This window comes from Zingiber officinale, chromosome 8A (assembly GCF_018446385.1).
Source record: "Zingiber officinale cultivar Zhangliang chromosome 8A, Zo_v1.1, whole genome shotgun sequence".
Classification (NCBI taxonomy): domain Eukaryota; kingdom Viridiplantae; phylum Streptophyta; class Magnoliopsida; order Zingiberales; family Zingiberaceae; genus Zingiber; species Zingiber officinale.
In genome coordinates this window covers 58,907,868-58,921,002 of record NC_056000.1, presented here as the reverse complement: position 1 = coordinate 58,921,002, position 13,135 = coordinate 58,907,868, and the positions used below count along the sequence as shown (strand labels likewise).

Below are 13,135 nucleotides of genomic sequence, written 5' to 3'. Positions count from 1 at the left end.
GAAAACTCAAAAAAAAAAGGTTACTTTAGTTTTCTTTGATGTTTACTTAGAATTTTTTTCTCAACTATTTTAAATATATGTTGAGAGATATTTTTGCAAACATTTTGGAAAGTTTTTTTAAAAAAATGTTATGTGTCTTTCGCACATTGTTGGTACAAAACCTAATGGAAACTAACCTTAAGTTTATATCTTTTTGATGTGTGCCAAAAGGGGAGATTGATATCTTAAATTAGAAAAGTTAAAGGAAGAGAGTTATCTTAAGTTAGAAAGTTAAAACATTTTTAATCTCTCGAGTTTTGAGAATTAACCCTTAAAGACCCCAGCTTAACTTAAGAAAATTGTCAAACATCAAAAGGGGAGAGATTGTTGGTGCAATCAACCTCTAGGGCTTTGATGTTTGACAATATACCTAAGTTTGGTCAATTTGACCAAGGATTGATCCAAACAAGACTTGATGTTTGGGAGAAAAAAGTCCAGTCAAAACTAGATGACTAGAAAAGGTAAGTCCTAACCAAAGGTTAGACAAAGTGGAAGTCCTGGTGAGTGAAGTCGGACCCTAGTGAGTGAAGCTAGGAGGTGGAAGTCCTGGTGAGTGAAGTCAGACCCTAGTGAGTGAAGCTAGGTGGTAGAAGTACTAGTGAGTGAAGTCGATCCCTAGTGAGTGAAGCTAAGTTGTGAAAGTCCTGATGAGTGAAGTCGAGCCTTAGTGAGTGAAGCTAGGTGGTAGAAGTCCTAGTGAGTGAAGTTGATCCCTAGTGAGTGAAGCTAAGTTGTGAAAGTCCTAGTGAGTGAAGTCGAGCCCTAGTTAGTAAAGCTAGGTCGTAGAAGTCCTGGTGAGTGAAGTCAGGCAATGGAAGTCCTAGTGAGTGAAACTAAGCAACCCTAGGGGGAGATAACCCTAAGTTATACTTGAATTCTGTTAACACTGTTTTACCTTACCATTTTATCTATTATGCTAACTCAGTGTTGAGGGGAAGTTCAGCTAGGTCGACAAGCTGACTGAACAGCTGGCAAGAAGTCCACATAGGTCGACGGGCTAACCGGATGTCTGGCCAACGGTAAGTGAAGGTAAGTCACTGGAGGAGAGTGACTGTGAGGACGCATCCCAGTTGAGGGACAGTAGGCATCGATCCAGTTTAGGTCAATTTGGGATCCTTAGACTGAGACCTTGACTAGTTCCTAGTCCTAGGAGGACAGGAACTAATTACTCTATTTATTATATTTGTGTTAACACTTGTCTTGCATGGTATTTGGACTAACACATTTGTTGCAGTGTAAAAAAGCAAGTAAGTAAGCAAGCTGCCTTCGGGTGAACAGTACCTGAGGGCGCCCTCCATGGCTATAGAAGGTGCCTCAGTACTATTATGGAAGGCGCCCTCCGCGGATAAAATTTGACTTTGCTATGAATAAGTGCCAAGGAAATTGGGATAGCTTTTTGCCTCATTGGAGACACCTTCCATGGCTATGGGAGGCACCCTCCAAGTCATTTATAAGGCATTCTCAAGTAGGCACTAAAACAACAACTACATATGGCTACTGTGCATTTATTCAAGCTTTCGACTGCTCCCGATTGCTACTACGACTTTACTACGAAGCTATTGAGCTCGATGACCGATCCGAGGAGTTCTGGTCGCGCCCGGCAGACAGACATCAACACAAGAAGAGCTCTCATTTCGATTCATAAGAGTGTTGGTAACTTTGTCTTTGTACTTAATTACTATAAAAGGGCAAGTGAAGTGTGTTACACTTGACCTAACCTTTTTGTACTCGATTCTCTCTTCCGGGGGTACCGAAAGAGGTTTTTAGTGGATTGTCCATCGATAGATCTGCGGGACCTGGGCCTTGGAGTAGGAGTCGTCGAAGACTCCGAACCAAGTAAAAACCGCCTGTGTTTTCTTGTGTCTTAGTTTTTGCTTTCTTATTTTCGTTTTCCGCTACGTACTCCACTTTTAATTTTTAAAAGAAAACAAGTTTTAAAACACGTGATTCACCCCCCCCCCCTCCTCACGTGTATCATGATCCAATAGTTTCAGCAAAGGAACTCAGAATGAGTTCATGCCTCAACTGTAATGATGGTCTACACATCAGCATCATCAGCTCGCTTAGGAGGATCCTCGATCAAGAACCGAGCCAAGTTAAGTGTGGTCAAGTAGAAGAGCATCTTCTGCTGCCACCTCTTGAAGTTCAATCCACTAAACTTCTCTGACTTTTCCCCATTATTGATTGCACAGTTCCAATCGGGGCAGAGGGAGCCTTCAGGTGTTGAGTCTGTTACACCTCAACATTCTATTCTGTGGCCATCTCAACAAAACCGAGTCTGTTTCAAGATTATTGGAAGAAACAATTTGTTGTTGCAGGTTTACAGAGTATTAGCTGAATTTAAACTACACTAAATTAAATTCAACTTACAGCCGAGATAACCTGAATGGATAATCTAAGACTGTCAGTAGAGGCTGGTTTCTACTACGAGCCGAATGAAGGCTGCACAGTATCTGAGTGGCCTAGCTCCCGAGCGAGCTTGAGACTGGACAAGCGTAGTGACCGAGTGACCTTACAGCCAGTCGGGTGAGCAGAGAGATTGAGCGAGTTGAAGGTCAGCTCGGCAGATTAGCCGAGCGAGCTTGGCGATCGAGTGCCGAGCGAGATTAAGCTCGGTCGGGTAGATAGACCCATCAAGCTTGGCGAGCGAGTAGGTCGGTCGGGCAGATTAGCTGAGCGAGCTTGGTGATCGAGTGAACGTGCAGTCGGGTGAACAGTCGAGCGAAGCAGCCAAGTGGTCGGTCAGGCAGAGCAGTAGAGCGATAAACCGAGCAAAAGGGCCAGCGGCCGAGCGAACTGGAGGTCGGCCGGGCGAGCTGATCGACCGGGCAAACTAGAAGCTGGTCAGGCGAAGACTAGAAAGCGACCAGACGAGAACGCTTCCGAGCAACCAGGTGGGCAAACAGCTGAGTGAAGCGACCGGTCAAGAGATGAGCGAACCGAGGCCTGCGATACACGCAGTTTCCTTGAAACAGATTCGCCCTGTTGTTGTATGTCCTCTGCCTGTGATTGCAGCCTCCTTATAGGAGCTTAGACTAATGGCAGCGTTAATGATCTTAATGATCATTATTCGCTAAGCAGTGAAATGCCGATTGTTTCACTCATTATCACTCGACTATTTTGATTCTGCATTAATCTCGAATTTAATGCATTCGTTACATAGCAACAAAATACTGACATTCGGTATGTATAGGTTGTGCCTACATACGAGTCAGCATGGTTCACTGTAATTCGGACCCTAAATTTACACACACACCCCTCTACACCATGTATAAGAGAGAGTCTCTCCCCATGCATTTGTTCACATCTTCAATAAATGTGAATCAATATAAACTAAACAGCATGCCTTAAAGCTCCTAATGTGGGACTAAAATCTCATTCATAATAGAATTTTTATCCTCTTCCACCTATTCACCATTCACACATATTCAACAGTGTGGTCCTTCCCTGATCATCATTTCTAGTATAAATGGTAACTACCAATTCCCCAAGCTCTCCACTCTAATTAAGCTCAGTTCTCCGAGCTATAAACTTCTCACTATAGTAGGTCAGAAACGTGGCTCATGATCTTGCATGGTCCCTCCCTGAACATCATTTCTGGTACGAATGGCCACACCATATATATAGGTCAGACCTTACCTTGCAAGTCGAACTTCATCTCCACCTCAACATCAAACTTGTTGATGGATTTCAGTATCGTTTTTTTTAATCTAAATATTCAATGATCAACTAATCCACAAAAATTTATCATCGACCATCATGATAAATTCTAGAAGCACGGATAAGTCCTGGCGAATAGCCCAATATCACGAGTAATTTGAACAACACTATCAACAATCATCGTGTCATGCCCCAGGTAGTCCCTGTCAGAAGAAATTTTAACAACATCTCCCCTGTACGGGTGACAATATGAAACTATACTACATGCCCTCAGGGCAACATAACCTCGGCCAACACGGCCGAAACAATAATAATAAACATAACTAACAATCCACACAGTTTATATATTTCAAACTCTGGCTGACACAACCACGCAGTTTATATTTAAATAAGTCATACTCCACTACAATGACGGAAAGCTTAAAACTACAATAGAGAAATCAACGCAACGGAAAAATAAGTGCAGTAGATCAAAACTCGATAAACATCCTCGAGTGCAATCACACATCACAAGTATATAGAAAAATACATAACAAGTAAATCAACACAAAACAAGGAACCAAGTCCGTAAGCATAAAATCGTCGCGACACGAAGTGGGGACTAGCGACTGGAACCTCCTGACAGCCTCAACCTGAAATAGATATAATCAATGGGGTGAATCCAACAACTCAACGAGTATCGGGCTGACATGCATAATAAGAAATAACTAATAGTAATAAATATGTGTATAGTCTCCTGGAGTAATGAAAAATGTAAAACTGTAAGAAAATAAGAAGCTGTACTCACCAGGACCTCCTATCAAAATAATAAGGTCGTCAGACCAAAGGTAACATGTCCCTGTATGCATGTCAAACATATACATTCATCCAATATGCAGCAAATAAAGTGCAGCAAACACAAGCAATAAATGCAATCATGCATATGATGCCAATGACATGTCCTGGTCACCCCTGACGTCAGTCAGCCATCTCACACATGATGTGAGACCGAGTGGATAAGGCTATGACAACTTTGCACTCTGTCATCACTGCTCCTAATAAGTTACCGAGTGGACAGGATGCTGTCGGAGTATACCTATCCTCCTACCTCAAATCATAAGTGGGGGAGCTCAAAGCTCTTATCTCCCTGAGACAATCGAGAGGAGGGATCCCTGACATGCTACCACGCTGCGTCACACTACCCATGAGTGGATCAACGGAGCAATGACAGAGCAAACTGCCACACACCCTGCCTGATATACCACTAAACCATGAGTGGTTGTGTGTGCAGATCCATGAAACTGGCGATGAGCTCAACAATAATGGGACTACCAATCGCACAACATACAATCATGTAAGATGGTGCATGGCACTAAGCATGCAAATACTGACTATATCTACCTTCATAAAACATGTACCAAAAATAAATGGAGCAAATAAACAGGTCTAGGTACATGGGTCAGATATGGTAAATGTCTAGTTCGGTGTATCATAAGGCATGGTATGTCACTACCTCTATGAGCATAAATAATCATGGCAATAAACATGAGGGTATAAAACATAAATGTAGAATAGATAAAAGCATACAACATGTTTCATGTAGTGACATACCAAAGTTAAGATAAACATAATTATTACTAAAGGCTATAACCTACTACGCATATCAACATGACATTATCAAAGAGATAAGTCAAGGTACCCGCCTCCAATATAGCGCGTGCCAAAAGTAATCCCGCGTAAGGTGGCTCGTCGCAAATTAGAGTCCTGTAACAAAACATTTAATTTAGCTACTCCTACAATTATCAAATAGTTACATCAAATTCTTATTTACCTGGAACCCTAATGCATTCATTAAATTTTGATTAACTAAATAAATCGAATCTAATCCAAAGCTTAGATTAAATCCAACATTTTAACCCTAATTAATTATAACTCCACGTTCAATTAGGGTCAGTTTCCCTAACCCTAATTATCATATCCATCTAATATCAACTTCTTGACATTATAATTCCCTTAATTAATCCACACTTCCTTCATAGCTCGGATTAAAGCTTATCATGAAAACTCACCTTAGCAACCTCTTCCTTGATGTCCTCAGTAGAAGCAAGATTGCCACAGCAAATTTCAAAAGCCCTGAATCAAAAATCATCACATCCGCATCAAAGCATTTAACCCAAGGACTCAATCCAAATACTCACCCAAACCTGAATGTCCGATTGTTGAGTCACTGCCGGATGTGCTTGCTGTCGAAAAAATAGTGGCTGGAGCAAACTGATGTTGCTGTCCTCCGACCTAAAACATCTCAGATCTGTATAGCAAGATTTTGGCACATCCCCAAGGATAGATCTAGCACAAAGGAATAGAATTATCGCAACCAGTGAAGAGATTCCGGTTGTCACTAGTGAAAGAAATGAAGGAAGGTTGTGAGCATTAAACCTAGGGCATCACAGCGTGCCCCTACTCATACCTGTTGCGAGAAGTGGTTAGGCACGGTGGCTCACTGCAATCGAGAGAGGAAAAGGAAAGCCCGGTCGCTCCAGCGATGATCGTTGCAGCCCTCGCAGCGGCGGCGGATCAAAGCTAGGGCATGATTCTCTGATAGGGGAAGATGGGGTGGTGCTCGGGTGGCTAGGCTGCCGGTGTCGAGCCGCGACAGTCACACGAGCGAGACGGTCGGCGAATTATGGATTCGGGGAGAGGAATTCACATCGACGATGATCCAGGAGAGGGCGACAGTGGAGTGATTGGGAGAGGAAATGAGGGGAAGGGAAGAAGGAAAAGAAGAGCCAAGGAAGCGAAATGTCGCGAGGGTTGGGGAAGAGGAGAAGACGAGTGGCGATCGGAGGCTCGGCCTCGCGAGAGGGGAGAAGGAAACGACGTCGGGTGAGGCTTAGGGCACGCGGCGGAGAAAAAAAGAAAAGAAAAAGAAAAGAAAAATTAAATTTTCCTCGTTTAAATGGGGTAGTCTTTTCCGTAGTCCAATATTTATCCCCATAATCTACATCATACGGCATCCGAAAAATTCTCAGAAAATTTTTAAAAATTCTGAAAAAATTCCGTTAAGGTATTTCGTCCATTTAACCTTATTATTAGGTTACGGTATTTTACACATGGTGACATGGATCCCAACCACCATAAGTATTTCCAAAAAAAAATCATATATTCCTTCGTTAATAGCATGCTCTATCAAGTAGTGTCAAGAAAATTCAACAGGATGGAAGGGAGGAATAGAGTTTTCATAGAGTTGATCAACGAGAACTCAGTGTTATTGATGGTGGTGAAGATTCATTGATGTCTACTAACAATCTAACATGGTTAGTAAAGGGTTTAAGTTGAGTTCATTTAATGTCTACTAACTCGTTGTCAAATGGGTAGACGCATTAATGACTCAACAGGTTTGTCAAAGGTTCGTAAGATTAAAAAACCTCAAAAAAAAAAAGTTTGGAAGAGTGTGGATATGAGGTTTGGGAATTTTTATAATTTAAGAGCAGATTTATAAAAAAACTAAATCTACTTTAATTTGTTCTGTTCAAGATGGAATCAATAAATAGTGATAAAATAATATTACATATTTAACCTTTTCAAAATAATTAAAAAATAAATAATTTTATAAATTATTTAATTATAATATTTTGTTTCATAAATTATTAATAATAAAATAAAAATATATACAGATGACTATAATTAAATTAAAATTTATAAGTTAATTAAATATTAAATGAAAATATAAATTAAATTAAATTAAATATCACAATTAATTAAAATATTAAATGAAAATTATATAGAGATATTAAATAATAAATAATAAATAAAAATATGTTATTTGTAATGAATGACTTTATAAAAAAAAAAGGCATATCTGTTCTCCAAGTAAGAAATAAGTCCAAAACATTACCACCCTCCATCAGTGACGTCATGGCTTTCTTCTCTCTCTTTTTCCTTCTTCCCCTTTCTTCTCTCCTTCTCTTCCTCCTGCTGCAATTCAGTAAACAACTGATCTCCGGACGTACCAACCTTCCCCCCTCACCTCCAAGGCTTCCTCTCATCGGAAACCTCCACCAGCTCGGCCCCCTCCTCCACCAGTCCCTCGCCGCCCTCTCCCGCCGCCACGGCCCCCTCATGCTCCTACACCTCGGCCACGTCCCCACCCTCGTCGTCTCCTCCCCCGACGCCGCCTGCGACGTCCTCCGCCACCAGGACCTCGTATGCGCCGGACGCCCTGCCATCACGCCGATCAAGATCATCGCCGACGGCGACATAGCCTTCGCCCCCTACGGCGATTACTGGCGGAAGCTCCGCAAGATCTGTACCGTCCACTTGCTGAGCTCCAAGCGAGTGCAATCCTACCGCCGAGCGAGGGAGGAGGAGGTGGCAGCCATGGTAGCGGCCATCGCGGCGCGGGCCTCGACCACCATAAATCTATCTGAAATCATATATTCCTTCGCGAACAACATGCTCTGCCGAGTGGTATCGGGAAAAATCAAGAGGACGGAGGGGAGGAACAGAGTTTTCGCAGAGTTGTTCAAGGAGAACTCAGCGCTGATGATGGCGGTGTACCTCGGGGACTACTTCCGGTGGCTGGGCTGGGTGGATGGGTTGCTGAGCTACGTGGCGAAGGCGAGGAAGAACAGGAAGCGGTGGGAGGAGCTGATGGATCAGGTCATCAAGGAGCATGCGGATCGAGCGTGGTCAAAAAATACAGACGGTCATGATGAGGATTGGAAAGAAGAAGAAGAAGACGACAAGGAGAAGAAGAAGGATTTCGTGGATGTTTTGATGTCGCTGCAGGATAAGAACGAGTTTGTCCTCGAGCCAGCAAACCTCAAGTCGCTTCTTCTGGTAAGATCGATTCTTTTGTAATCATTTTCTGAGACTCAAACTAGAACTGATTGGATTCTTTTTTTTTTTAATGTTTCTTTCTGCAGGATATTTTCGGAGGTGGCACAGACACATCTTACATTACTTTAGAATGGGCCATGGTCGAGCTCGTTCGCAATCCTCTCGCCATGCAGAAATTGCAAGAGGAAGTGAGAAGCATAGCGAGCAGAAAGAGCCTTGTCAAAGAGGAAGACCTCCACCAAATGACCTACTTGCTGGCCGTCATCAAGGAGGTCCTGCGGCTGCACCCCCCAGCTCCATTACTGCTGCCGCGAGAAACGTTGAATGACTGCATGATTCAAGGCTACAGCATACCCAAGAAGACGAGAATCTTAGTGAACGCGTGGGCGATTGGTAGAGATCCAAAGCATTGGGACGCGCCTGAGGAGTTCAGGCCGGAGAGGTTCTTGGACGGCACGGTGGACTTCAACGGAACCGATTTCCGGTACATGCCCTTCGGATCGGGACGAAGAGTTTGCCCGGGACTGCAATTCGCCATTGCTTCTTTGGAGATTGCACTGGCAAACCTGGTGCATCAGTTTGATTGGGAGCTGCCTGATGGGATGGAGAAGGAGGAGTTCCACACGAGGGAAGCTCCTGGAATAGTAGTGCAACGAGAAGGGCAACTTCATCTCGTTGCCAAACCATGGAGTGATTGCTTAGAAGAGTAGCTATGTCTCTGAAAATGATGATTGTTTTGCTATCTTTAAACTTGTGGGCAAATAATAACAAACTATGTTATGTAGTTCATCGAAGCGCAATTAAGTAATGGATTTCATGTAATTATATATAGGTAAAAGCTAAAGGAAAAAAAGTTATTCGAGGATTGCCTTTGTCTTTCTCTTGGTTGTTTCTAAGGTTGATTTGAGTTCGATCTCAAATATGGTGCATAGCCTTGTCTTTTCCTTTGTCCATTTAATTTGATGTTCATCTTAAGTTTTATCTCAAATTAGGTTAATGTTTTGAAGGATAATATATAATCGAGGCCTTTCTTACTCCGTAAATTCTATCTATGCGTTGATCACTCTAATAAAATAGATCGTTTGTGTACGACTTTAGTATCATAAAAAAAATTAAAATGACTATTCACTACATTATATTGTCATCCGAAAATATGCCAACCAAGAGAACATTGAGGTGGAGGCGTAGCCAAGTCCTACACGACATGATCTAACCTATACCTATCAGAGCAAATGTCAGAGGGTATCGAAGCTCCTTTTAGCAAGGCTCGTCTGATATATGATTAAGTTACTCAAGGATTGTAGCGAATAAAGTGATAAGAAAACAAGAAAATATAAAGCTAGAAAAATTTTCCTTTAAATAACAAACATATTTTGGTATTTATAGATACAAGTTGAGAGATACATGTAAAAGTTATGACCATGATATCCTAAAAAAATTGAGCCTCATAAACCGTCCAACCATGTATCTCGTAGATTATAGTCATTAATCTATTAACTTCAGTCGTCCAACCTTTTTGATGTAGACCGTGACCATGATCTCTAGGAAATTAGAGATCAGAGAGGGGGACCATTCTAGGGGTTAATTATGAACCATGTTTGTATACGGCCAATAATTGCAAAGAAATTAGTGGTCGTGTCTCCAGAAATTATGGTCTCTATTTCGACCACTAAGTATGCCAATAATTGCATGGGTATTAGTGCCAGTGGGTGTGCCTTAGACTAAAGGAGTGCAAATCCTCTGTCCTCAAATCTCTATATCCCCGTGTCTCACTCATCGTCTCAGTCCATCATCGACAGCCTCCAGCCATCACCCCGATCAACACTATAACTCTTGAGGAAGGTGAACCCAAGGGGATCGTCATCGGCACGATCGGGGTCGGAATCCGGTCAGATCTGAGCAGAGGCTTAGATCGATGATAGAGGAAAGTTTGCTCAGATCCGGCCGGATTTCGGCGCCGATCGTACCGATGGCTACCCCCTTGGGTTCACCTTCCCCAAAAATTATAGTGTTGATCGGGGTGACGAGCGGAGGCCACTGGCAGTGAGCTAGGGTGACGAGTGGAACATAAGGATAGGTGATATTAGGGACAGGAGATTTGATTTCCAGACTAAAGTGTTAACCCTCTCGTATCAGGTTGGCTTGACAAATTTGAAATTGCAGGCCGCATGTCAACTAACATACAAAGAAGGGGATATATTCACCCTCGGACTACGGTGTAATGAACAAGTGTGAAGTTATCATCCAGATATATGTTCTTTGATCTCTAATTACGGTATATTTATTTAAATTTTTTTCTTTAAATAGATATATAATCATGGAATGTTAGGTTTCTAGACCGTCCATCATGAGCAATTCCTAATTTATCTTAACAACCAATGAAAATTTTCTATAGAACTAAATCGATCATCTTAGATTCGATGTTACTTGATTTTTTTTTTAGGAGGCATATGTTGAAGGAAAGAGATGAGCTTAGTCGTTTGATCTTGGGATTATTGTTTCAAAATTCTAAGGGTGTATTTGGTTGGGGGTTATCCTTTATAACTTTGATTATCCATCCAAGATTATTAACGAAAATCTTGTTTGATTTAGATAATCGATGATTCTCGAGTAATGTTACATGCCCGACACGTTAGCAAAAGGGGCATGCAATCCGAAATCGAAAAACCTCGGAAAATTGAGATTTTTCTTGATTTCAGGGTTAACAAAAAAATTTTATCCAAAATATCCTTGAATAAGAGAAAAATATGATTAAAAAAATATAAAGAAAAAAATAAAAAATATAAAAAAATAAAAAATATAAAAAAATAAAATAAAAAACTTTTAAAAAACAAAAAACATTAAAAAAAATTAAAAATAGAAAAAAAAAATGTAAAAAAATAAAAAAATGTGGGAAAAGAAAAAAAAAACGTAAAAAAATTTTAAAAAATTTAAAATATATAAAAATAAAATATAAAAAATATTAAAACCTTTAAAAATTTTAAAAAATTTAAAAATGCAAAAAAAATAAAAAATTCTAAAAATTTAAAAAATTAAAAAAACTGAAAATAAAAAACACATAAAAATAAAGAAAAATATGAAAAAGAATAAATGAAAAAACATAGAGTTTAAAAAATATATATGGTTGGTTTTGTAACTAAGGGTAATATAGTAAAATATTAAATTAAGTTATTCATTAAAACCTTCAAACAAATAAATTTTTATTGCATTGCCTACATTGAACCAAACAACATTTAGTTATGTTTTATTTCCAATAACCTTGATTATGTGATTACTTGGTAATCGCATAACTAAGATTATACATGATAACTTGAACCAAACACACCCTAAGGAACATCATATACTTCGAGATTGGTAATGTATCACTAGCGAAAGTAATCACATAACCAAAGTTATACATGATAACTTGAACCAAACACACCTAAGGAACATCATATCCTTCGAGATTGATAATGCATCACTAGCGAAGCATTGGGACCTCAAAGTTTGGAACCAATGCATTACTAATGCAAGTTCTAGGTGTACATTAGTAGGAATCATCTTTGTAATTCTCACTCACTCTTCCTCAGACCCACAAGCGGAACGAGGGGACTGGACCCTAATAGGCATGGCCTAATCAGAAGCAACAGAAAAAATTGAGAATGGAAAAATACTTAGAAAAGGAAAAGGGGTAGCACTCAATCTTTATATGAGGCTCGGGTCTTCCGTTAGATAGTTAATCCCTGCTTGATCGGACGGCACAAAGAGGCCTCAGAAAGATTACATGGTAATTAAGCAAGCAATGGAGGTAACGCTATCAAGGAAGCCTTCTCTACAACTGTCGATCTTTTCTCTTCAATGGCCCCTTCTAGATCAGCCCAGTTGTTCATAAGGGCTCACCTTGGCATCCTACTGACCTGAACACCTAAATCGAGTCTTTAATACCTCAGCTTGATTTGCAGGGACAGTAACGATCTTACCCTAGGTCAATAGGTCATGTCTACGTGACTCTACTATAGGTTAGTACAGGGTCGTCTCAAGGTTCTATGAGGCCCTAGGTAAAAAAAATATTTTTAGGCCTTTAATATTTTTTTAAAAAAAATTTCCCTCACCCTTTTTCATTCGGACTTGGGACCGACAATGGTGGGTTTAAATTTTTTTTTTTAAAAAAATAAAATATTAATTTAAAATAATTTTTTATGTAAAATTTAGTTTTCTAACTTTGTGAGATGCAAAATTATTAATTAAATTTTTATATTCGAGTTTTGATAATATTTTTTTTTCAATTGATAAAATTGCTAGATTATTTAATCTTTCTTGAGACATTATTGAACGTAAATAAGACTTTATTAATTTTAATTTTGAAAAACTTCTTTCTGCTGAAGCTACACTAACCGGTATAGTTAATAATATTCTATAAGTTATCCATGCATTAGGAAAAGAATTTAATTTTTTTATAAGGTTCAATACCTCAAGTGCGGTTTTTAATTTGGATTTATTATTTCTCTTAAAACTTTTAATTCTAAAAATAAATCTAAACCATCAATATCGGATAACATGTCATGTGTTAAAAAGTTTTCAAGATTTAAACATTTTATTTTTAAAAACTCATCATCAAGCAATTTTAACTTTTCTACAT

The 13,135-nt window shown here is 39.8% G+C and overlaps 1 protein-coding gene and 1 long non-coding RNA gene across 2 annotated transcripts; one reads left to right on the top strand and one right to left on the bottom strand.

Annotated features, from left to right (window-relative positions):
• Nucleotides 1-4,923: 4,923 nt before the first annotated feature.
• LOC122009192 lies at nt 4,924-7,246 on the bottom strand. Its single transcript, XR_006119487.1, has 3 exons — nt 5,877-7,246; nt 5,748-5,811; nt 4,924-5,442 (listed from the first exon to the last, which is right to left on the bottom strand). It is a non-coding gene; the product is annotated as an uncharacterized LOC122009192 (long non-coding RNA).
• Nucleotides 7,247-7,567: 321 nt separating this feature from the next.
• On the top strand, nt 7,568-9,397 carry LOC122009191 (cytochrome P450 71A1-like). Its single transcript, XM_042565258.1, has 2 exons — nt 7,568-8,517; nt 8,604-9,397. The coding sequence occupies exons 1-2, from the start codon at nt 7,594-7,596 to the stop codon at nt 9,225-9,227; spliced, it is 1,548 nt and encodes a 515-aa protein (XP_042421192.1). The 5' UTR covers nt 7,568-7,593; the 3' UTR covers nt 9,228-9,397.
• The last annotated feature ends 3,738 nt before the right edge of the window (nt 9,398-13,135 follow it).